At 44.1% G+C, this 23426-nt stretch overlaps 2 protein-coding genes across 7 annotated transcripts in view; one reads left to right on the top strand and one right to left on the bottom strand.

The window, feature by feature from the left end:
* hm13 (histocompatibility (minor) 13) overlaps nt 1-12570 on the bottom strand; it is a 48476-nt gene extending 35906 nt beyond the window's left edge. Inside the window, exon 1 of one of the 5 annotated variants that reach the window (XM_061766329.1) lies at nt 12158-12570. In XM_061766329.1, the coding sequence (XP_061622313.1) occupies nt 12158-12382 (225 nt within the window). In that variant the 5' untranslated portion in view covers nt 12383-12570. The remainder of the gene's footprint in view (nt 1-12157) is intronic. The other 4 variants (XM_061766327.1, XM_061766325.1, XM_061766328.1 and 1 more) reach the window with 4 other exon arrangements.
* Nucleotides 1-23426, top strand: part of si:ch211-158d24.2 (multiple epidermal growth factor-like domains protein 9) — a 395895-nt gene that overhangs the window by 251457 nt on the left and 121012 nt on the right. The gene's annotated exons all lie outside the window — the stretch shown is intronic.

Genomic DNA, 23426 nt, shown 5'->3' with positions numbered 1-23426 from the left:
CGTAGCCAGTATTCACAATTTCACTATTCAGTCTTTGATGAACGTTTTCCTGACAGATTCCCTCAATTTGAATGCTTGGATGACAATGACAATTTAAATGATGACCATGAGTTATTATTCCTCAGTCTAACATTGTTGTATGACTGACTTACAACCCGCTTATGAAGGATTTTCTTAAACCAGAGTTGTGAATTTCTGGATGATTGGTTGCTTTGTTAATGAACTATTTTATTTATTAATTATTTATTTATTTTAACTATCAATTATTTTTGTTAATATATATTATACTGTTATATTATTTTTTTGTTTTTATTAGTGTTAATTTTGAGAGTTAGGATGTAATGTTTAGTAATTTTTCTTTTTTTATGTGATTAATAATAGATTCATATAATCAAAAGGGGGGAGCTGAGTTGGAAAATGTATGTTTTATATATACCAAATATTATTTCTATCATTATTATACAACCTTCACATGCTTTATTGTTCCATGTTGTGACGCCTAGCTGTTTTTCGATAAAGATAAGTTGAGTGCAGCTGGACAAAGATAATTGTTTTGCTTTCCTCTGCTTCACTGTCTCTCACTTCTGTATAACAGATGTGATTGTTTTGCTTAGACTTCAGTAAGGGGTGACAACTTGTAAGACTTGTACCTTTTCCTCTCTTTGCAAAGACTTTTTTCTTTTTTGTAGTAAAAACCCACAAAGACAAGATTGCTTCCTTACTTATTCTGTCAGAAAAAGATTTTCCAAAACGTCATATTTTTATTGTTTCATAAAATCCTTGCTTCGGGTCCCTGTGCAATTAAGCTGCAAAAAATTGCTCCTCAAAATTAGAAAGTTGCTCCTCAAATGACGAAATGATTAGCAAAACTGTTCATCAAAGAAAAAATATATATTTTGAGCATTGTGTGCGTGTGTTGCTGAAGTGCTTCAGCGAATCATAAACCACGAGTCGTCTTGGTGCTAGCCAATCAGAAGAACGGGCGGGATATTGTTTCATAAATACAATGAAATCTAAAATTTAAACATGCCATTAAAAATTGTTATTTGCAACTGTTTTATCACATCAAATGGTTTATATGTTTTAACTTGACTTCCTGTTATAAGCTTGAAGCCTTTTATTTTGAAGGGTATACACCGGAACCTCCAAGGTTAGTATTTGTGATACTGTGAAACAACATTTCTGAATTTTGTCCCAATTCCTTGTGATGTAGAGTTGCTAGTTTGACCTTTGGTGAAGTTTTACATCAATGTTAAATGCGACGGTTTCTAGTTTCTTTCCATCCATCCATTTTCCATACCACTTATAATCACGAGGGTCAATATATAATTTATATTTTATTTTTGTGTCTGTAATCAGCTGTTACATTGGTTTGAAGACTAAAATAAACAAAAGCCATCAGTGCAAGAGTGCAACCCACCGTTTAACTTGTTAGCTGCCTCAATGGTGGCATAGACGTATTTTATTGTTTCACACTCACCCAATTGACTAAGAGTTGACTTCATTCAAGTTGTGCAGAGAGTAGGCTGAGGCTCTGAGCGAGAAGGAGTATGTCAGACTTCCACACATCGTGAAAGCCTCCTCTGCGCAATATAATCTTTTTACATGTGTTGCACTGAGGTGACTGGTCTTTTGTTCTAACAAAGTTAAGACACACTTTTGTTCGCCGCCGCCGTTGGGCACAAGCATGTCTTCGTGTGTGTTCTTCGGTGGTTTTCGCTGCTGCTTCATTGGTTTTCACCACTTTCTTCTGAGGGGAAGGTGGACTGTAGGCATCGAAACTGGGCACCAATTTTTTTTGAAACGACAACTTTAAAATCTATTCTAAAACAGACTGGGAGCCAATGTAAATACTTTAGAATTGGAGTAATATGCTCTGACTTCTTTGTTCTGGTCAGAACCCGAGGTGCAGCATTCTGAATGAGCTGCAGCTGTTTAATGCTCTTTTGGGGGAGTCCAGTCAGAAGACCATTACAATAGGCTCGTCTACTTGAGATAAAAGCATGGATGAGCTTCTCCTTGCCTGCTTGGCACATGCAAGCCTTCACTCTGGATATGTTTTTCAGATGGTCAAAGGCAGTTTTAGTAATTTATTTGATATGACTGTTGAAAGTCCGGCCGCAATCTATTAGTACACCAAGGTTTCAGACTTGCTCTTTGGTTTTTAAAGAGCGTGACACCAGGTATTTACTAACAGTAATCATTTTTCTTTATAGTTGTGGTTTAATTGAAGAAAAATTTTGGCTCATCCAGTAATTTGTTTTAGACAGTGACACAACACCTCAATTGGACTATAATCATCTGGAGACAGTGCTAGATATAACTGTGTGTCATCTGCATAGCTATGATAGTGAAAATTAAAGTTCTGAAGAATTTGACCCAAGGGTAACATTAACAGGCTGAACAGGAGGGGTCCAAGAAACTCAATAGGTCATTGCCATTTGACGAGATTGAACACTTCGAATGGTTAAAAAAATAACTCCTTTCCTCCAGGTAGGACCTGAACAATTTAAGGACTGTTCCATTTAGTCTTACCCACGTTTCCAACCTGTTCAGCAGTATATTATAATTTACCGTATCAAAAGCCGCACTCAGATCCAACAAGACCAGAATTGACAGCTTTCCCAAGTCAGTATTCAACCTTATATCATTTAGCACTTTGATAAGTGCATATTATGTACTGTGATGAGTTCGGAAATCTGATTGAAATTTGTCAAAAAGTCCAAATACAAGAAATTTCTGAGTTGATTAAAAACAACTCAACAATCTTGGCTATGAAAGGGAGATTTGAGATGGGTCTATAGCTTGCTAACGTGGTAGCGCCCAGCGTTCTATTTTTTAGCAGAGGCTTAATGCCAGCTACTTTAAGAGCTTCAGGAAACTTGCCTGACTGAAGTGAGCAACTGATTATTTTCTGCAAATTAGCTAACACAGACTTTGAAAAAGTCAGATGGTATTGAGTGAAGACAGCTCCTTGATGGTTTCAGCTGCTGGCCCGTTTTCTCTACAGTTTTTTGGTCAACTATCCAATTCTGACATGGTAATACAGTTTTTCCTGCGTGGCTTCAGATGTAGTATCAGTTTATCAGAGGGCCGTTATTACTGTGAAACCATATACATGTTTCATCACGTGATCATATTATATAAAAACACAACATAATGATGGATAACTAGCTTTCAAATCACAAGTCAAGGATAATAGTTTGTTCAACTATTGTTCAAGTTACTGTAAAAAGCGGTTTGGTAAAAAAATGTAAAAAAAATAATGCTTGCAGTATAGCAACATTATTTATTACATATGATGTGAAATTTTGGTACAGATTTGATAAAAAAAAAATCATGAAAGTTGGCGCAAATTATTTGCTTTCGCCACCCACATAAAATGATGTGGCGAGCTGGATGTGACGCCCGGGCTGCGGGTTTTGGCATGCCATTTGGTTTTATTATATCCCCTTGATACTCTTTTCATTTGAGAGGTATTGCTTGAGGATTAAATTACATTTTATGTTTTGTTTTAACAGTATTTGATTTCATAGCTTCAATTAATTGGTGTATTTTGTGTTAATGTTTTTTACTCGTTTGACTCTGTAGCATGTCTTTTGAGTAGCCACTATATCAATGAATCATGTGTAACTACTGTATTGATGTACCCCGTGCTGCACTAATGTATCATTTGAGCTGTTGATTATATGTGGAGCCAAGGAATATTAGCAAACTGCTTACGGTACAAGCTAATGGGGATGGCAGCAGCAGCTGCTGCTTGAGACAGTCATTGATATTTTCACCAAAATCAGACTCAGAATCATCTTTATTTGCCAAGTATGTCCAAAAAACACACAAGGAATTTGTCTCCGGTAATTGGAGCCGCTCTAGTACGACAACAGACAGTCAATTGACAGAGAAGACTTTTGCGACATAAAGACATTGACCCAAAAAACAGTCACTGAGCAATAAAGGTTTGCTAGTTATCTGGTAATGCCGGTACATTTTTTTAATTTATTTTTTTTGACAATTGTGCAAAAAGTAAAAAAATAGTAGTAGTAAAAAAAAAAAAAATAACTTTACCAACACCACCAAAAACAGTCTATAGTAATATAAATTTTTTTACCAATGCCATTGTGCGGGGCAACGTCATGCTGACTTCAAATTGATCCCACGGGGCAGTCGAAATTGCTGCTGCTGGAAGTGGCCTGCAGGCTAGGATCCTTTCGATCCTTCCCCACGCCAGTGACGCTGCTCCAGCCGGCGTAACGGCGTCTCATCACAGCGCACTCTGTGCTGTTTTTGTCTGCATTTGTGTGCATTTTTGCTTAAAAATGCCACTCCATGTTGGGCAAAGCCTACATACAGTCTTCAGGATCTTTTGAGTTTAAGATTACACCGCGAAAAGACTAACAAGAAGGAGGGGTGTCCCGATCCAATCTTTGAGATCGGAAATCGGTCCGATGTCAGCAACAAAACGAGTATCGGATCGGACTGGATCTAAAATCTCCAACTTTACCACTCAAACAAGCAGTCCATTACATGCTCTGCTCCAGCACTTCTATCCAGCAGCACCCGTATGGCATACAGAGCCCACGTGATCACAACAACAGGTTACTAAGGTTCTAACATAGCAAGAAGAGTTAATGTTGCATGCTTAAAGTGGTTTCTTGACACTCCGCAGTTAAAATTCACTCTAAAACTAAACACACAAAAGAATTACACCCATTTATTGTTCAAATACATCAGACCTCAGTCTTCGTTTTTGTTCAGAAATATTTGCTAGCTCAGTTACCACACTGTGAATGAAAAACACCACTGACGATCTAATGAAAATCATTACTTCAACTTTCTTTGTTACTCCAAGTGTGTATCTCATTGCGTGCACCATACTACCCTGCACAGGTCAAGACATGCAGAGCAGGAACAGCGAATGAAACTATACCTCAGATGCATTGCCATATGTGGAGAAACCAAATGCTGTTCCCACCTTATACTGACAGTTAAAAAAAAAAAAAAAAAAAAATGTAATTGAACTTGAATTGTTATTTTGCGCTTTAAAAGTACAATTTGTATTCATTATTTATTGAGGTTATTTTGTGAGGACCACCTGGTCGAGGCAAATTTATGGTGGTATGATTGGCTTTCCACTTGCGTATTATGGCCACAACCGTGCTCACTGGAACATTCAGAAGCTTAGATATGCACCTGTAACCAATGCCATCATTATGCTTTGCAATAGTTAGTTTGCGATGGTCTTGAGACAGCTCTCTGCTCTTACTCATCATGAGATGTGTCTTTAACTCACACCCTGGCAATGAGACCTTTTTGTCAGCCATCAATTAGGACTGAACCAGCTGATATTCATTTGCACTGACAAGGGACTGGATTGCTGTTTGATTATTGATAGATTTCAGGTGTTGTGTTGGCTTTCCATTCCATTTTGCGCCTCCCTTCATGTGCTCAATACTTTTTCTCTGTGTCATTTCACATTTTTACACACAACTTAATTTCTGAACTTATTTGTATGTATGGATTACTTGGGTTGTTCCCAACATCTGGTGAAACTTTGTCAATAGCAACTTTGGCAATATATATACACAGTATCTTACAACCCCAATTCCAATGAAGTTGGGACGTTGTGTTAAATAAAAACAGAATACAATGATTTGCAAATCATGTTCAACCTATATTTAACTGAATACACTACAAAGACAAGATATTTAATGTTCAAACTGATGAACATTATTGTTTTTAGCAAATAATCATTAACTTAGAATTTTATGGCTGCAACACGTTCCAAAAAAGCTGTGACAGGGTCATGTTTACCACTGTGTTACATCACCTTTTCTTTTAACAACATTCAATAAACGTTTGGGAACTGAGGACACTAATTGTTGAAGCTTTGTAGGAGGAATTATTTCCCATTCTTGCTTGATGTACAGCTTCAGTTGTTCAACAGTCCAGGGTCTCCGTTGTCACCCATTTGAAAATGTGTGGTGTATTATGAAGCGTAAAATACGACAGGTCTGGACTGCAGGCAGGCCAGTCTAGTACCCGCACTCTTTTACCATGAAGCCACGCTATTGTAAAAAGTGCAGAATGTGGTTTGGCATTGTCTTGCTGAAATAAGCAGGGGCGTCCAAGAAAAAAATGTTGCTTGGATGGCAGCATATGTTTTTCCAAAACCTGTATGTACCTTTCAGCGTTAATGGTGCCTTCACAGATGTGTAAGTTACCCATGCCATTGGCACGAACACAGCCCCATACCATCACAGATGCTGGCTTTTGAACTTTGCGTCCATAACAGTCCGAATGGTTCTTCCTCTTTGGAAGAAACGACGGCCACAATTTCAAAAAACAATTTGAAATGTGGACTTGTCGGACCACAGAACACGTTTCCACTTTGCACCAGTCCATCTTAGATGAGCTCAGGCCCAGAAAAGCCGGCGCCGTTTCTGGGTGTTGTTGATAAATGGCTTTTGCTTTGCATAGTAGAGTTTCAAGTTGCACTTGCGGATGTAGCGCCGAACTGTATTTACTGACATTGGTTTTCTGAAGTGTTCCTGAGCCCATGTGGTGATATCCTTTACACATTGATGTCGGTTATTGATGCAGTGCCGCCTGAGGGATCGAAGGTCACGGGCATTCAATGTTGGTTTTCGGCCTTGCCGCTTACATGCAGTGATTTCTCCAGATTCTCTGAACCTTTTGTTGATATTATGGACCGTAGATGATGAAATCCCTAAATTCCTTGCAATTGTACGTTGAGGAACATTGTCCTTAAACTGTTGGACTATTTTCTCATGCACTTGTTCACAAAGAGGTGAACCTCACCCCATCTTTGCTTGTGAATGACTGAGCAATTCAGGGAAGCTCCTTTTATACCCAATCATGGCACCCACCTGTTCCCAATTAGCCTGTTCACCTGTGGGATGTTCCAAACAGGTGTTGGATGAGCATTCCTCAACTTTCTCAGTCTTTTTTGCCACCTGCCCTAGCTTTTTGGGAACGTGTTGCAGCCATAAAAGTCTAAGTTCATGATTATTTGCTAAAAACAATAAAGTTAATCAGTTTGAACATTAAATATCTTGTCTATGTAGTGTATTCAATTAAATATAGGTTGAACATGACTTGAAAATGGCGGCCGACTGGTTAGAGCGTCAGCCTCACAGTTCTGAGGACCCGGGTTCAATCCCCGGTCCCGCCTGTGTGGAGTTTGCATGTTCTCCCCGTGCCTGCGTGGGTTTTCTCCGGGCACTCCTGTTTCCTCCCACATCCCAAATAACATGCATTGATTGGAGACTATAAATTGCCCGTAGGTGTGACTGTGAGTGCGAATGGTTGTTTGTTTGTATGTGTCCTGCGATTGGCTGGCAACCAGTTCAGGGTGTACCCCGCCTCCTGCCCGATGACAGCTGGGATAGGCTCCAGCACGCCCGCGACCCTAGTGAGGAGAAGCGGCTCAGAAAATTCCCTGCCAATGCCGCCTAAAGATGTCAATGGCGTTTTTTAACGGGGCTGGGTGGGGGAGGGTCTTGTGCAATTCATGTGTGATCGTCAAGCCTCTGGATAACTGCAAAGAGAAATCACACCCTGTAGAGGGAAACAATGCCTTGAGGTGAACGTCCCTCCCTCAGAGGAAGGAGGAGGAGGCGGGGATGAGGAGACAATGAGAAGATGCAAGCATAATAGGGGAAAAGAGAAGACAAAACGGAAAAAAAACATCTAAAAAAAGCTGTCGCCAAGGCAAGAAAAATATCAGGGGTGTCAAAGTCATTTTCGTCACGGGCCACATCATAGTTATGACTTCCGTCGGAGGGCCATTATGACTGTGAACCAGTATGAAGGAATTATCACCTCATATAAATTAGATATACACAACAAATTGATGAACAACTAGTTGTGAAATCAGAAGCCTCTAAAAACATGTTTTTAACTATCCATCCATCCATTTTCTGAGCCGCTTCTCCTCACTAGGGTCGTGGGCGTGCTGGAGCCTATCGCAGCTATCATCGGGCAGGAGGCGGGGTACACCCTGAGCTGGTTGCCAGCCAATCGCAGGGCACATACAAACAAACAACTATTCACACTCACATTCACACCTACGGGCAATTTAGAGTTGTCAATTAACTACTACATTTCTTTTCAAAGCGGGATTGGAAACAAAAATGCTTGCAATATCTCAACATCATTAAATTGGAACACTATTAGCAGTTTTGATTTGCTTTTGCAGGGCAAATAAAATGCGATGGTGGCCCGGGGGCCACTCCTGCCTTTGATCATGCGGGGGAATGAAGGATGACGCTCCGAGCCAAAACCTTTGTGGCAAAGCTATCGCCGAAAATGCCGGGCCATATCACAAGAGGCTCTCGGCCGCTTGCCAGCTGATCGTCTGCCGGCCAGGATTTGAGTAAATGGGATCCGGAATCGTCAGATGAGTGAACTCCCTCTGGATTGCCTGGAAGCAGCCAAGCTTCATCCCGAGATCCTCTGGATGATAATGGACACGAAGGTAACTTTTTTACAGCTAGCGTTAGCTACATTTAGCGATCAAATACTCTCCTTCAATCCTTGTTACGTCAACATAATTTAGTCCCACTAATTCACATTACAATGTAACATCTGGCGCCAGTACTGATTTCAATTTTCCATTTCCAGCTCATCGATCTTACAGTAATGGGACACACGCGAGTCGAACATCTTTTAGGATTGTGATGAAGAAAAGTCTTTTTTTACCCTTGCAAAACACATCATCAATAAAAAGTAATTGTATGCTTTTTTTTTTTTTTTTTAAACTTACAGGTTATGCATCCAGAAGACGTTTGACTCCCATTCCAATACGCAGTGCAAACAAAAAAGGTTATTGATAGCTTTTTTTCCTCCACGTCCCACAACAGCAATTTCAACAAAGTATTTTTATAGTAATAGTTATATTTCTAAACGGCACAGGTTGTGCTTCGAGCAGAAATAGGGACTGGTTTCAAGGACAATGACAACCACACAAGATCCAATTCACTGCCACCGAAGAACAAAAAACAGATTTTATGCGCAAGGTAATATAAACCTGGACTATTTAGCAAACTGTAGAGGAGCATGAGGAGGAAGAAAGTGCAGCTGTGGGAGCCCCAGTCGTCCATGCATTTTTGTCTAATGTAAATTCTGAATTTACCATCCGCCAACATCCCCCGGACTCACGGCTGTGGTGTCCTTGAGCAAGACACTAATACCCTGAAATGCTCCCCGGGCGCTTCAGCTGCCCCCTGCTCCAGTGTGTTCCACTAACATGTGTATGTGTTCACTCCACTGTCATCGGCCTCATCAAGGACGGTGACGAGTCTGCATATCGACAGGAAGCGGAGCGGCTGGAGCTGTGGTGCGGCCGACGCAACCTGGAGCTGAACACGCTCAAGATTGTGGACTTCAGGAGGCATCCTTTGCCACAGCTGCCCCTCACGTTGCCCAGCTGCCTTGTGTCAACCGTCGAGACCTTCAAGTTCCTGGGAATTACAATCTCTCAGGACCTGAAGTGGGCGACCAACATCAACTCCGTCCTCAAAAAGGCCCAGCAGAGGATGTACTTCCTGCGGCTTCTGAGAAAGCACAGCCTGCCACCGGAGCTGCTGAGACAGTTCTACACAGCGGTCATCGAATCAGTCCTGTGTTCTTCCATCACAGTCTGGTTTGGTGCTGCTACAAAAAAGGACAAACTCCAACTGCAACGGACAATCAAAACTGCTGAAAGGATTGTCGGTACCCCCCCTACCCACCATTGAGGACTTGCACGCTGCCAGAACTAAGACAAGGGCGTGCAAAATCCTCTCGGATCCTCCGCACCCCGGTCACCAGCTCTTCCAGCTCCTTCCCTCAGGTAGGCGCTACCGATCAATGCAAACTAGAACTAGTAGACATTCCAACAGCTTCTTCCCTCTTCCGATCAACTTCTTAAACACTTAACCTATAATTCCATTACAACAAGCTGGCAATTTTTTGACTTGAGTTCGTTGTCACATTTCTGTGGGGCCAATTATGTATTACTCGTGCACTCACTGTAGTTGTCTCGCCATGCTGCACTATTTGCATATACTGGCCACTCATGCCAGAGTAGCATCTGCTCCATTTGCACACTGATTGAGGAGTATCTGTAACATTTGCACAACCAACATTGTCCCAGATTATAGCACTACTCGTCACTTTAAACCGCATACACTCCTTGAAGTCTCAGCGCCCTTTGCATAATGGTCATTGCACCGGACTATTGCAATATTAGTCATTCGAACTGCTCTAAGTGCTAGAGGACTCTGCATCTTTTTGCACAATTGTTTTTTGTCAATGTCTTTGTCTCCAAAGTGTTCTGTAAATTGACTGTTTGTTGCGGCTCCAACTACCGGAGACAAATTCCTTGTGTGTTTTGGACATACTTGGCAAATAAAGATGATTCTGATTCTGATTCTAATGGGTTAAATGCAGAGAACAAATTTCCTGTACATGCATGCATGTTCATGACAATAAAAGGTGATTCTAATTCTGTCCATAGTTATACTTGTAAATAAATTATTGTTCTGCCAAAAGTATTTCCCAGAGTTGTTTTATATTCAGATGTTTTGAGATTTTCACTAAAGACAAAAAATATTGGTGTCAAAGTCATTGTTCTGTTTGATGTCTGCTTTCACAAAAAGGGCTGTTTTCTCAGCTGTTTTCCTTCAGAAACAGATTTGGCTGAAACTAGCCTATATTTGATTCTGATTACAAAAGAACGGTATAAGCTAGAGACAACCTTTTTTCTGATGAAAGAAGAGAGTGACTGTTCTTTTGGTGGGTTTGGTGTTTACATAGTCATAGTAACCAATATTCTGTGGAGGTTGAAAAATGAGTGAAATTGCTCAAAAATGTCTGGCAGTCTGGGGGTTCCCTGCTCAGGAAACGGCTGCCAGTGAATGAGTTAAGGGTGGCAAATCGGTCCATCACTCTCCTATCACTCAGATGCTGAAAGGTGTCTTTTTCAATTGAAAATAGTGCAAGACTGAATTCTTCCCCTTCAAGACATTCATTCATTCATTTTCCGTACCGCTTATCTTCACTAGGGTCACGATGCAGGCGAGGCCGGATTTGAACCCGGGTCCTCAGAACTGTAAGGGAGATGTGCTAATCAATTTCCACCATCTCACCCCTTCAAGACACATCCATCCATCCATCCATCCAATTTCTGAGCCACCTATCCTCACAAGGGTCGCGGGAGTGCTGGAGCCTATCCCAGCTATCATCGGGCAGGAGGCGGGGTACACCCGCCCCGTCAAGACACACTGAAACACAATTAACAACTGATCAATATAGAAGAATGACATGACTTGGGCTCACAACACTAAGTATGTGCTCCGAGATACTTTGGAAGTCGCAGAGATTGTAATTTGGATGCATATGTGAGTAAAATGATGGGAGGAAAATATTACTCAATTATGTTGAAATTAAATAATAAATTAATATTAATGCAGTCTTGAAAATACCTGAGACAGGTTAATTTTGCTTATATTTATCTCTTGGCTCTCTCCGCTTTCTAATCCTTACTCTCCGAAATAAAATTTCAAGTTCAAGAAGCAGCCAACTGCTGCACACCTGCTACATTTACTGGAGTTTACATCGCATATAATAATATATAATCTATAATCTCACGGTACTTCGTCAACGAAAATTAGACAAACAATTTCAACATCAAAATTATGACTTAATCTGAATTTCATTTTGGTCAAAAGACATTGGCTGAAACTAAACCAAACTTTTTTTTCTTTTTGTGGTCAAAATTAATACTGACAAAGGGTATGAGACTGTCCCTTTAAACTGCCCTCATTAGGTACACGTCACTCTCGCTCCCAGTGAGCATCCCAACAAACGAATAAATCGGACGTGTAACAACAATAATACAAATTAGAGGACATGTCCGACGGCCTATGTTCACCTCACTTTCGTAGGATATAAACAAACAATAAAATGACCTCAACAGCCGTCCAACCACAACTTGTGTCTGCTTGAAGAAAGTCAGATCAACAAACGAAATTCAACAACACTTAACATAATAACACATACGTTTTGTTTCAAAGCACAATTGGTGACGTGGGCTTCCCGGGCGACGAGCGAAGTCGACGGTGCGCTCAGCTAGCCCCAGCTAACGCAGTCTTACCTTCGACTTGGAGCAGGCCACGGAGCGCAAGGCTCCGAAGAATATGGGCACCAGTGCCATGAGCACCAGGCTGCCGTACGCCAGTGCCGTGCCCTCCGGCGTGGCCACGAATTTGGCGGTCGCATTGAGCGCCTTCGTCCCGTTGGATTCGGTGGCGTTCAGTGCGTCCAGGATCGCAGCGGCGGGCTCCGGGGCCGAGCTCAGGGCTTTTTCCACCTCAGACATGTCTCGCCGAGGATGGCGGCTGTTTAGGCAGGGGCGGCGAGTGTGCGGAAAGCGGGCCGACTGACGGAGGAAGAAGCCGGAATCGCATGCGTGTCATTCGTGTACGAGACGCCAGCCAGCCGGTAGCCTCGCGGTAACCAGCTAAGGCCACGTTTCTTAAAGCAAAGCTGCACTATGCAGGCAGACCTCTGACTCTGATGCTCTCCGAGAACACATCTCACATAGCCCTAAAATGAATCCCAACCCCCCTAAATTTGGAGAGATAAAAAAACTTTTTTTTTTTTAGACTGGCTGTTTTGACAACTTAGAAAAGCGGAAAACCACATTACTTAGTTTTAATGTAATATTTTAACATCAAAAGTACAACTCAACTTTATAGAGCACATTAACAACAATTAAACTTACAGCCGTGTAAAAAAAAAGATGGATTTTTTTTTACTACCGTAATGATAGTAACTTTGCTAGCCGCTGTCTAGCCTTGAGGTTAATGTGGGGCAAATCAATGCTGTTTCATCTAACATAAGCTACTTTCAACTATTGAAACAGTCTCAGTTTTCTTTCTACATGTCTTAGCACCCAGTTAGAAGATTGGAAAATTGAGCAAACGGAAAAAAAACGAACAATCAAAGACAATTATGAGTTGGTCTACTAGTTTATCCTCCAATATAGTAAACAAACAAATGCCGATCACACAATTGAAAACTATCTGTAGTGTACTATTACAGTGTTCTTAGAATTGCAGTGTCATATAGCAAGTATGTTTATTTTGTTATGTGTTCAACCTCACTCATGGGCGTGTTGAATTAATAAAATGGTTTATACTATTTGATCACATGCTAAGGGTAATATAAACATTGCAAATGTAAAGTAATAATACAAAAAAAATTGAATTTAGGAAGGATGAAGCCGGCATCAAAGAACCAACCATGACACACAAAAGCCATTAAATAAAGCAACATCATTGTCCACTTGGCTAAAAATAGACGATCTCTGCTATGAGGCCCAGACACTTCTTTTGGCGAAGAACTGTTGAAGCCACAGATACGAATAGGTAATAACGACACGCCTCCTTTGAGCTAGCTGTTTACGGCGACGATAAACTAGGGAGCTCAAGGTCGTCAGCCTATCTCATGTGGACGGCAAGAAAACCAAAAGTACAAGGATGCCAGCACATTCTGTTGCATACGGTTGCACACAAAGCTGTACAATCACAACAAGACAACTGGGAAATAATCTTTGACAGTAATATATATATATATATATATATATATATATATATATATATATATATATATATATATATATATGTATATATATATATTGGGGGCTTTAAAAATTATATGCATTGATAGCACACGCTTTGGCTTTGACAACAAACGTAAAGTTCGTTAAAACCGTTTGAGAATTGAGCAAGTTAACACTAAATTTCAATGTCAATGCCTTGTCTTTGGTGAGAATGTCGACCTCGCCAACATGGCCGCCACGTTGGCACGTAGGTTAGATGTGCCGCTTGAAGAATCACAGCAACGGCGCCTCTTACCGACAAGGGGGTAAAACTACACTACAATGCAGGTCAGCCACTGCAACCCAAACCTAAATAGACTGTCCTGGGCCCCTACGAGTTATCCGTCGTCAAAGATGACGCACACTGTTTACTTCACATTGACGATATGGTGTTGGAGAGATAATAGCTACGAGAAGCATAGGAACATGGTAACACAGGGCATGCCTATAGCCTGCTGTTGCAGACAGGCTTATTTTCCTTGCCAATTTATTTTTTATTTTTATTAAACCTAGGCAACCAACCTGGCATATACCTGCAGTGGATTTTCAGGGACAAAGATTAATTTTGCGTGGAAGCAGTACCTGTTATTCATGTTATGCTGATTAATAATTATTGTTGTTACATAATTATCCCAAAGAGGGAATATTTGTATTTATATTTATTGATGTTAAATTTTCAACTATTTAAATGCATCAATGATTGTGTTGAAAGGGCCATTTTATCCAAGGTTTGAATAAAGTAATTTAATTTTTCTTTTTGTTGAAGCGGGAAAAGAAAAACAACAGAACAATCGATTAAAATCAGAAATCAGATTTTTGTCATGAGGTTGACTATATATATATATATATATATATATATATATATATATATATATATCCATCCATCCATTTTCTGTACCACTTTATCCTCACTTGGGTTGCGGGCGTGCTGGAGCCTATCCCAGCTATCTTCCAGCGAGAGGTGGGGTACACGCTGAACTGGTCGCCAGCCAATCGCAGGGCACATAGAAACAAACAACCATTCGCACTCACATTCACACCTTCGGGCAATTTAGGGTGTTCAGTCAACCTACCACGCATGTTTTTGGGATGTGGGAGGAAACCGGAGTGCCCGGAGAAAACCCACGCAGGCACGGGGAGAACATGCAAACTCCACACAGGCGGGGCCGGGGTTTGAACCCCGGTCCTCAGAACTGTGAGGCAGACGTGCTAACCAGTTGTTCACCGTCCCGCTCTCTCTCTATATATCCATCCATCCATCCATTTTCTGAGCCGCTTATCCTCACAAGGGTTGCGGGAGTGCTGGAGCCTATCCCAGCTATCATCGAGCAGAAGGCGGGGTACACCCTGAACTGGTTGCCAGCCAATCGTAGGGCACACATAAACAAACAACCATTCGCACTCAAATTCACACCTAGGGGCAATTTAGAGATGTAAATTAACCTACCATGCATGTTTTTGGGATGTGAGAGGAAACCGGAGTGCCCGGAGAAAACCCACGCAGGCACGGGGAGAACATGCAAACAGGCGGGGCCGGGATTGAACCCCGGTCCTCAGAACTGTGAGGCAGACGCTCTAACCAGTCGGCCATATATATATATATATTAGTGGTGGGAATTTAACACCTTAATCATGATCAATTAATTACAAAAAAAATTTGTGCGGGAAAAATATTGTTTTAATCATAGTTTGATTTCCAAACAAACGCGGAACCTTTGTCAGTGCATTACACTGACACACATGTCAGATCTTGGGAGAGAATCTCTGTGTGGCTAATGGCTGACACAATGGAGGAATCGGATGAAGGACTGTGGGAGTCATATTTAATTTAAAAGACGACACAATGGAAGCTGCGATAAAATCGTGGTTTTGTGCAGATTATGCAAAAAGGTGTTTGCGTACCATCAGAGCACTTCAACCATACCTTATTCTAAAAAAAAAAAAACTTTTTACTGCGACTGGTAGCGCTAAGAATTTACTTGGAAGCCAGCCTGTTTGAAGTTAACACTGAAATCCAAAACATGTACAGCAGGCTGTGGGGACCATTATTAAGCAATAAAAACCACAATGATGTGTAAAAGCCCAACCAAAAGCTGGGGATTCAAACCACTGCCTGTAACTAGTGCAACGGGGTCAGTTCTAGTTTAGAAAGCCCCAGATTTGGTTTCAAAGCCAGCCTGTGTTAAATTATCACTGAAAACATAAAACATGTAGATTATGCTCTGTGAAACATTTTAAAGCAATAAAAACTGAAAAGGTGTGTAAAAGCCCAATCAAAGACTGGGGATTTAAACCGCCACTGTAACTAGTGCAGCGGGGCAAGTTGTAGCCTAGAAATTTTCTTGGAAACCAACCTCCCATCCATCCATCCATTATCTGAGCCGCTTATCCTCACAAGGGTCGCAGGAGCCTATCTCAGCTATCATCGGGCAGGAGACGGGGTACACCCTGAACTGGTTGCCAGCCAATTGCAAGAAAACCAACCTGTGTGAAGTTATCATTGAAAACACAAAACGTGTACAGCAGGCGCTGGGGACAATTTTTAAGCCATAAAAACCGCAAAGGTGCACTGTAAAACTTCTTACTGTAATTTACACTATTTTACTGGCAGCACTGGTCCTGTAAAATACTGTAAATTAATCCAGCATGATACTGTGAATTACTTTTCAATTAATTAGTGTATTTTTTAAGATTACTGATTGCAGCAACATACTGGAGTATTTTACAGGATCTATGACAATTTTTAACCAAATGGTTTTAAAGTGGACCCAAAAGCAGACTGAGACAGATGAAGCAGTTGATCAGAATCAGAATCAGAATCAGAATCATCTTTATTTGCCAATTATGTCCAAAAAACACACAAGGAATTTGTCTCCGGTAGTTGGAGCCGCTTTTGTACGACAACAGACAGTCAATTGACAGAGATCACTTGATAAGGGTTTATTTGAAGGGACCTTGAGGTCAAGAATTCCAGGGCATGATATTGGTCCGTAGGAGCAGGGAGTGTGCACGAGGAACTGGAGCGTGAGCAGGTGAGTGAGTTTGGCGGTGCGGTTGCGGCAGGCGCCGTAGCAGGAGACACAGGTAGGCACTGGAGGAAGAGGAGAAAACGAGAGGGTAAGTAAATGCACAGGTCATTGAGTATTTTTCTTCCACAAGAGCAGCTTAAGTAGGGATCCGTGAAACATGGGATGGATCTTGAGAGACTGGGGAAGCTTTAATTGTATGGCTTTGGAGTTGATAGTTTTGGTGACAGGAAAAGGTCCAATGATGCGTGGTGTGAGCTTAGGTGATTCGGTCTAAAGAGGGAGGTCCCGTGAAGAGAGCCACACCATCTGACCCACCTAGTACTCAGGTGCATGGGAGCGATGGAGATCGGCCAACCGCTTGTTCTTCTCAGTTGAATGGGTAAGAGCTGCCTTGACGTCCCTCCAGATCGCTTTGATCCATCGAAGGTGCTCCCTCACAGAAGGAACCGACACCGGATGCTACTGCTCCATAAACAGAGTGGCTTGGAAACCATAGCATCCCATGAAGGGAGACATTGCTGTGGCGGAGCTGGTGAGGGAGTTGTGGGCATATTCAACCCACGGGAGAAAGGTGCTTCAGGAGGCGGGATTACGTACAGCATCGCAGCGAAGAGCAGACTCCAGATTCTGATTCTCCCGCTCCATCTGGCCATTGGACTGAGGATGGTAGCCAGAAGACAGACTGCCTGCTGCGCCCACCACCTTACAGAACATTTTACAGACCTGGGAGGAGAACTGGCGGCCTCGGTCCGAGACAATGTCTAGGGGTATACCGTGAAATTTGAACACGTGGAGGACGAGAAGGTTAGCGGTCCCAAGAGCAGAAGGTAAACTGGGAAGGGGCACATAGTAGACACATTTAGAAAAACAATCTTTCACACTATTTTACTGGCAGCACTGGTCCTGTAAAATACTGTACATGTAAATTAATCCAGCATGATACTGTGAATTACTTTATAATTAATTACTGTATTTTTTTTTTAAGATGACTGATTACAACAACATACTGGAGTAGTTTACAGGATCTGTGATGATTTTAAACCAAATGATTTTAAACTGGACCCCAAAACAGACTGAGACAGAGGAAGCAGTTGGTAGGGGTTCATTTGAAGGGAGCGTGAGGTCAAGAATTGCAGGGCGTGATATTGGTCCATAGGGAGCAGGGAGTGTACTATTAAAAAAGGAAAGCAAGTAATAAAGCAAGAGAACTATTGCGTGTTATAAAATTGGTACTTCAAAGGGTTATTAAACAATAAAATCTGGCACTTCAAAGCATCGTGCAAGGTCAGACAGGGTTACATGAGGTCACATGCCTGTGCAAATGTCTGGGTGATGGTGGGGGTCATGCACAAACATGTTGTGACATGTCTGGTCAGGAAAGACAGGTGGGGTTGACCGCACAGGCTTTGGCGATGTCATGGCCCTGTGTTTCAAGTTGTTTTTCTTTGTGTTGCACTGTCTGGGTGGGCATGGACATCGGTGACGCACCTGTCATGCATTGTAATCATCAGCCTTTTTAGGGGGCACCGTGACAGTGTGTGGGCGTCGGAATATTCACTCGTTTTTGCACCGTGTTTGCCGCCGTTCTGACCGCTGTCCAAATTTAGCCTCAGTACGATTATACCACACGGACCGTTTGTCGTGTCTCCCTGCGTTATCTGTTTTTGATTCTCTCTGGTTGTGAGTTCCTTTAGTTTCGTATGTCTCGCCATCACCTGCTCTGCCATTTAATTAAAAATTTTCGGACCTCTGACCTAGAGTTTATTTTTTGGGATCTGCCCTTACGGCATTGCCGATCGTGACAGAATATTCCGACCAGAAATGGATCCCACAAACTCAGACTCTTTTCGCCACGCGTTGGCAAGTCAGGGACATTTGGTAGGAAGACACGAGACATCGTTACACGAGCTCAGGGAGGCAATTACGGCGTTAACGACCCATCTCAGTACACTGAGTTCACGGGTTGATCAGGTGTGTGCACTTGGATTACCTCCGGTTCTGGCAAAAGCACCCGCCACCAACACGGTGGCCGCGGTGCCACCCGCCAGGGAAGCTTGTCTCCCAAATCCACCTCGTTATGCTGGGGAGCTCGGCGGCTGCGGTCAATTTATTTATCAAAGTACTCTAGTATTTGACCAACAACCGGTCACGTATGCCCAGGATAAGACGAAGGTGGCTTTTATAATGAGTCTACTTACGGGTCAGGCGGCATCGTGGCTGATGGCGGTCAGCAGCGCCAACCCAGCGTTACGTTCCTCCTTCCCGGCATTCGAATCTGAACTGAGGAGAGTTTTTGATCGCCCCGTCAAGGGCAAGGAAGCCGGTAGCCGGTTGTTGGACCATTCCCAGGGGGACTTGTCAGTAGCCGAATACTCCATTTCGTTCCGCATCCTGGCAGCAGAGAGTGGATTTGACGATGTTGCGTTGAGCGGCATTTTTCGTCGGGGACTCTGTCCTGCCGTCAGAGATGAGTTGGTGGCCTGGGACGAGACCACTGATTTGGAGGAGTTGATCGGACTAGCCATTAGACTGGACAATCGACTGAGGGAACGGCAGCGCGAGCGGGCGGATGAACGGCGCATTTTTTTTGAGTCCGCTTCCCCGGGACATTCTTCGGCCGCCATGGAAGACACCGCCTGTGTTCCCCCATCCACCTCGGCATCGACGAGGGAGTCGGCCCTGGCCGTGTAGGAGCCGATGCAACTCGGCGGGGGGCGACTGGTGGAGACGGAACGTCGGAGACGCATGAGACTGGGGGCGTGTCTGTACTGCGGCCGACCAGGACACAAGGTATCCACCTGCATTGCGAGACCTTCACAGGGAAGTGACGCTACGCGTTCCAAGCAGAGCGGCCAGGTGGTGGTGACAGCGCCTTCTGCCTCCGGAAAGAACGTCTCATCGTGTGAGTATTTTGATGAAGACTTGGTACCCGGTCGATTGAGAACTGGATCGAACAAGAGACTACAATTGCCGGGCGAAGTATCGGGATTTGGCGGCAGTGTGAAGGTTTCCGCGTTAATTGACTCCGGAGCTGATGAGTGTTTTGTGGACTCTTGTGTGATAGAGACTCTAAATTGTCCACTGTACAGACTTAGCAAACCGAGAAAAGTTCTTGATTTGGATGGGCGTCTCCTGGCGGTTACAACACACATTACAGCTCCACTGTATTTAAAGCTCTCTGGTAACCACATCGAATCACTGCGATTTTTTGTAATGCCCTGTCAATCTGCTACAGTTGTGCTGGGATTAACGTGGTTAAAACTTCATAATCCAGATATTAATTGGGATCAACTACAGCTTGTGAATTGGAGCCTATTTTGTCATTCTCATTGTCTGCAGTCTGCCATATTGACTACCACCCCCGTGTTCAAAACGAGCACATCAATTTGGCTAAAGTACCGGCTGAGTCCCATGATTTGCAACTAGTGTTCAGTAAGGATCGCGCCCAGTCTTTGCCTCCGCATCGTCCATACGACTGTTCTGTAGAGTTGATTCCCGAGGCTCCACTACCATGTGTGAGGCTGTATCAGATTTCCAAACCTGAGCAAGAGGCATTAAAGAATTATATTTCCACTTCGCTAGCTGCTGGGTTGATTCGTCCCTCATCGTCGCCAGTGGGCGCCGGATTTTTTTTTATCGATAAAAAGGACGGGACCCTGCGACCCTGTGTCGATTTCCGCGGTCTTAACGACATCACGCTAAAAAATAAGTATCCTCTCCCGCTGTTGGACTCGGCGTTTGCCCCTTTGCAGTCGGAAAAGGTGTTCACAAAATTTGATCTGCGAAATGCCTATCACCTGGTGATGATGAAGGAGGGAGATGAGTGGAAGACTGCGTTCAATACTCCATTAGGTCATTTTGAGTACTTAGTCATGCCTTTTGGACTCAAGAATGCACCCGCTGTGTTTCAGTGTCTTATTAATGATGTGCTCCGGGACATGATAAATGTATTCTGTTTTGTGTACTTGGACGACATCTTAATCTTTTCCCGTGATCTACGTGAACATCGGCAACATGTCCGCATGGTGTTGCAGCGCTTGATGGAAAACCGTCTTTACGTCAAGGCTGAGAAGTGTGAGTTCCATGCGGAGTCGGTACAGTTTTTGGGGTTCATTGTGGAAAAGGGCCAGCTTCGGGCCGATCCAGCCAAGATCCAGGGTGTGGTTTATTGCCCAACTCCAACGTCTAGGAAGCAGTTGCAGAGGTTTTTGGGTTTTGCTAATTTTTATAGGCGATTTATCCGTGATTACAGCCTTAAAGTGGGACCTCTGACTAGACTTACTTCCAATAAAATACCATTTGTATGGACCCCTAAGGCAGAAGTGACTTTTGATCATATTAAACAATTGTTTGTGAAGGCTCCTGTGTTACATCATCCTAATCCTGACCTTCCTTTCGTTGTCGAGGTGGACGCATCTGATTCAGGTGTGGGGGCGGTCCTGTCCCAGAGGTCCCCGGTCGACCAGAGGCTGCACCCCTGCGCCTTCTTCTGTAGGCGCCTGAGGCCTGCAGAGGCCAATTACGATGTGGGAAATAGAGAGCTGCTGGCCATTGTCCTGGCGCTGCAGGAGTGGAGGCATTAGCTGGAGGATGCGAAGGAACCTTTTCAAGTTTTCACCGACCACAAGAACCTGTCTTACCTCCGGACTGCTAAAAGACTCAACCCCCGTCAAGCACGTTGGGCCCTGTTCCTTACCCGTTTTGACTTCATCATCACTTCCCGCCCTGTATTGAAGAATGGCAAACCTGACGCCTTGTCTAGGCTGCATGGCCCGGCTGCTGTTCAGCCTGTTGTGGAGACCATTCTACCTGAGACCCGGGTGGTGGGAGCGCTTCAGTGGGAGGTTGAGAAGAAGGTGGAGGAGGCGGGGAGGGACGTCCAGGCCCCGGGAGGTGTTCCTGATGGCAAATTGTTTGTTCCGGTCGTTTTACGTCCAGAGGTGTTGAAGTGGGGACACACTTCTAGAGTCGCTTGCCATCCTGGGGTCAGTCGGACACTTTTCCTCATTTCCCAACGGTTCTGGTGGCAGGGACTACGCAGGGACGTTAAAGAATATGTTTCGGCATGCTCAGTGTGTGCCCGTAGCAAGATGTCCCATCGTCCTCCAGCTGGTCTTCCTCCACTGCCCATTCCTTCCTGCCCCTGGTCCCACGTCGCCTTGGACTTCATCAGGGGCCTTCCGCTGTCTGGAGGGAACTCAGTCATCCTGAGTGTTGTCGACAGATTTTCCAAGATGGCCCATTTCGTTGCTCTGCCGAAGCTGCCGTCCTCCTTTGAGACCGCTAATCTCCTTGTCGACCATCTCTTCCGAGTTCATGGTATTCCTGCTGATCTGGTGTCTGACAGGGGGCCGCAGTTCGTCTCTCGGGTCTGGAGGTTGTTCTGCAAAGCGCTGGGGGCGTCCTACAGTCTTTCATCCGGTTTCCACCCGCAGACCAACGGCCAGGCTGAGAGGGCGAATCAAGATGTGGAGTCTGCTCTTCGCTGTGTTTTCCATCAGCACCCCTCCTCGTGGTCTTCTCACCTGCCTTGGGTGGAATATGTGCATAACACCCTCGTTTGCTCTGCTACTGGACGGTTGCCATTCATGACTGCATACGGTTACCAGCCGCCGTTGTTCCCTTCTCAGGAGAGGGAGGTGATCGTCCCGTCTGTACAGGTCCATCTCCGAAGGGCTCATCGGGTGTGGCGGGATGCAAGGGCAGCCTTGTCCCGTACTGAGGCTCGCAACAGGCAGTTAGCTGATCGTCATCGGATCTCAGCTCCTCCCTACCGTCCTGGTGAGAAGGTCTGGTTGTCCACACGAGATTTGCATTTGGCCGGGGGTTCTAAAAAACTGGGTCCTCGGTATATTGGTCCTTTCGAAATTGACTGTTGTTAATCCGGTGGCAGTTAAACTTCGGCTCCCTCCCACCATGAAAGTTCACCCGGTATTCCATGTCTCCTTGCTCAAACCGGTTTCCTCCAGCCCCCTGTGTCCTCCAGCGGTGCCTCCTCCTCCTCCTCCGCGGATGGTTGATGGTGAGCTAGTGTACACGGTGGGTGAACTATTGGATTCCAGAAGAAGGGGTACGGGTGTGCAGTATTTGGTCGACTGGGAGGGTTACGGCCCGGAGGAGCGTTCCTGGGTTCCCCGCTCTTGGATCCTAGATCCGTCCCTTCTCCGGGCCTTCCACTCTCTCCACCCGCAGAAGCCGGGTGGTCCGCCAGAAGGCGTCCTTTGAGGGGGGGATACTGTCATGCCCCTGTGTTTCAAGTTGTTTTTCTTTGTGTTGCAGTGTCTGGGTGGGCGTGGACATCGGTGACGCACCTGTCATGCATTGTAATCATCAGCCTTTTTAGGGGGCACCGTGACAGTGTGTGGGCGTCGGAATATTCACTCGTTTTTGCCCCGTATTTGCCGCCGTTCTGACCGCTGTCCAAATTTAGCCTCAATACGATTATACCACACGGACCGTTTGTCGTGTCTCCCTGCGTTATCTGTTTTTGATTCTCTCTGGTTGTGAGTTCCTTTAGTTTCGTATGTCTGGACATCACCTGCTCTGCCATTTAATTAAAATTGTTCGGACCTCTGACCTAGAGTCTATTTTTTGGGATCTGCCCTTACGGCATTGCCGATCGTGACAGGCGAGGCATGCTCTGACACCACAAGAGACAGCGAGATTTGCCAGACGAAACTTTGCGGCAACGCTGTCAAATCAGATTAGCAACCCTGAGATTTAATTTCCCC

The sequence above is a fragment of the Phyllopteryx taeniolatus genome, chromosome 3 (assembly GCF_024500385.1).
Source record: "Phyllopteryx taeniolatus isolate TA_2022b chromosome 3, UOR_Ptae_1.2, whole genome shotgun sequence".
In the NCBI taxonomy this organism is placed as follows: Eukaryota; Metazoa; Chordata; class Actinopteri; order Syngnathiformes; family Syngnathidae; genus Phyllopteryx; species Phyllopteryx taeniolatus.
The sequence above is the reverse complement of the archived record's forward strand: the minus strand, read 5'-3'. Positions and strand labels throughout refer to the sequence as shown.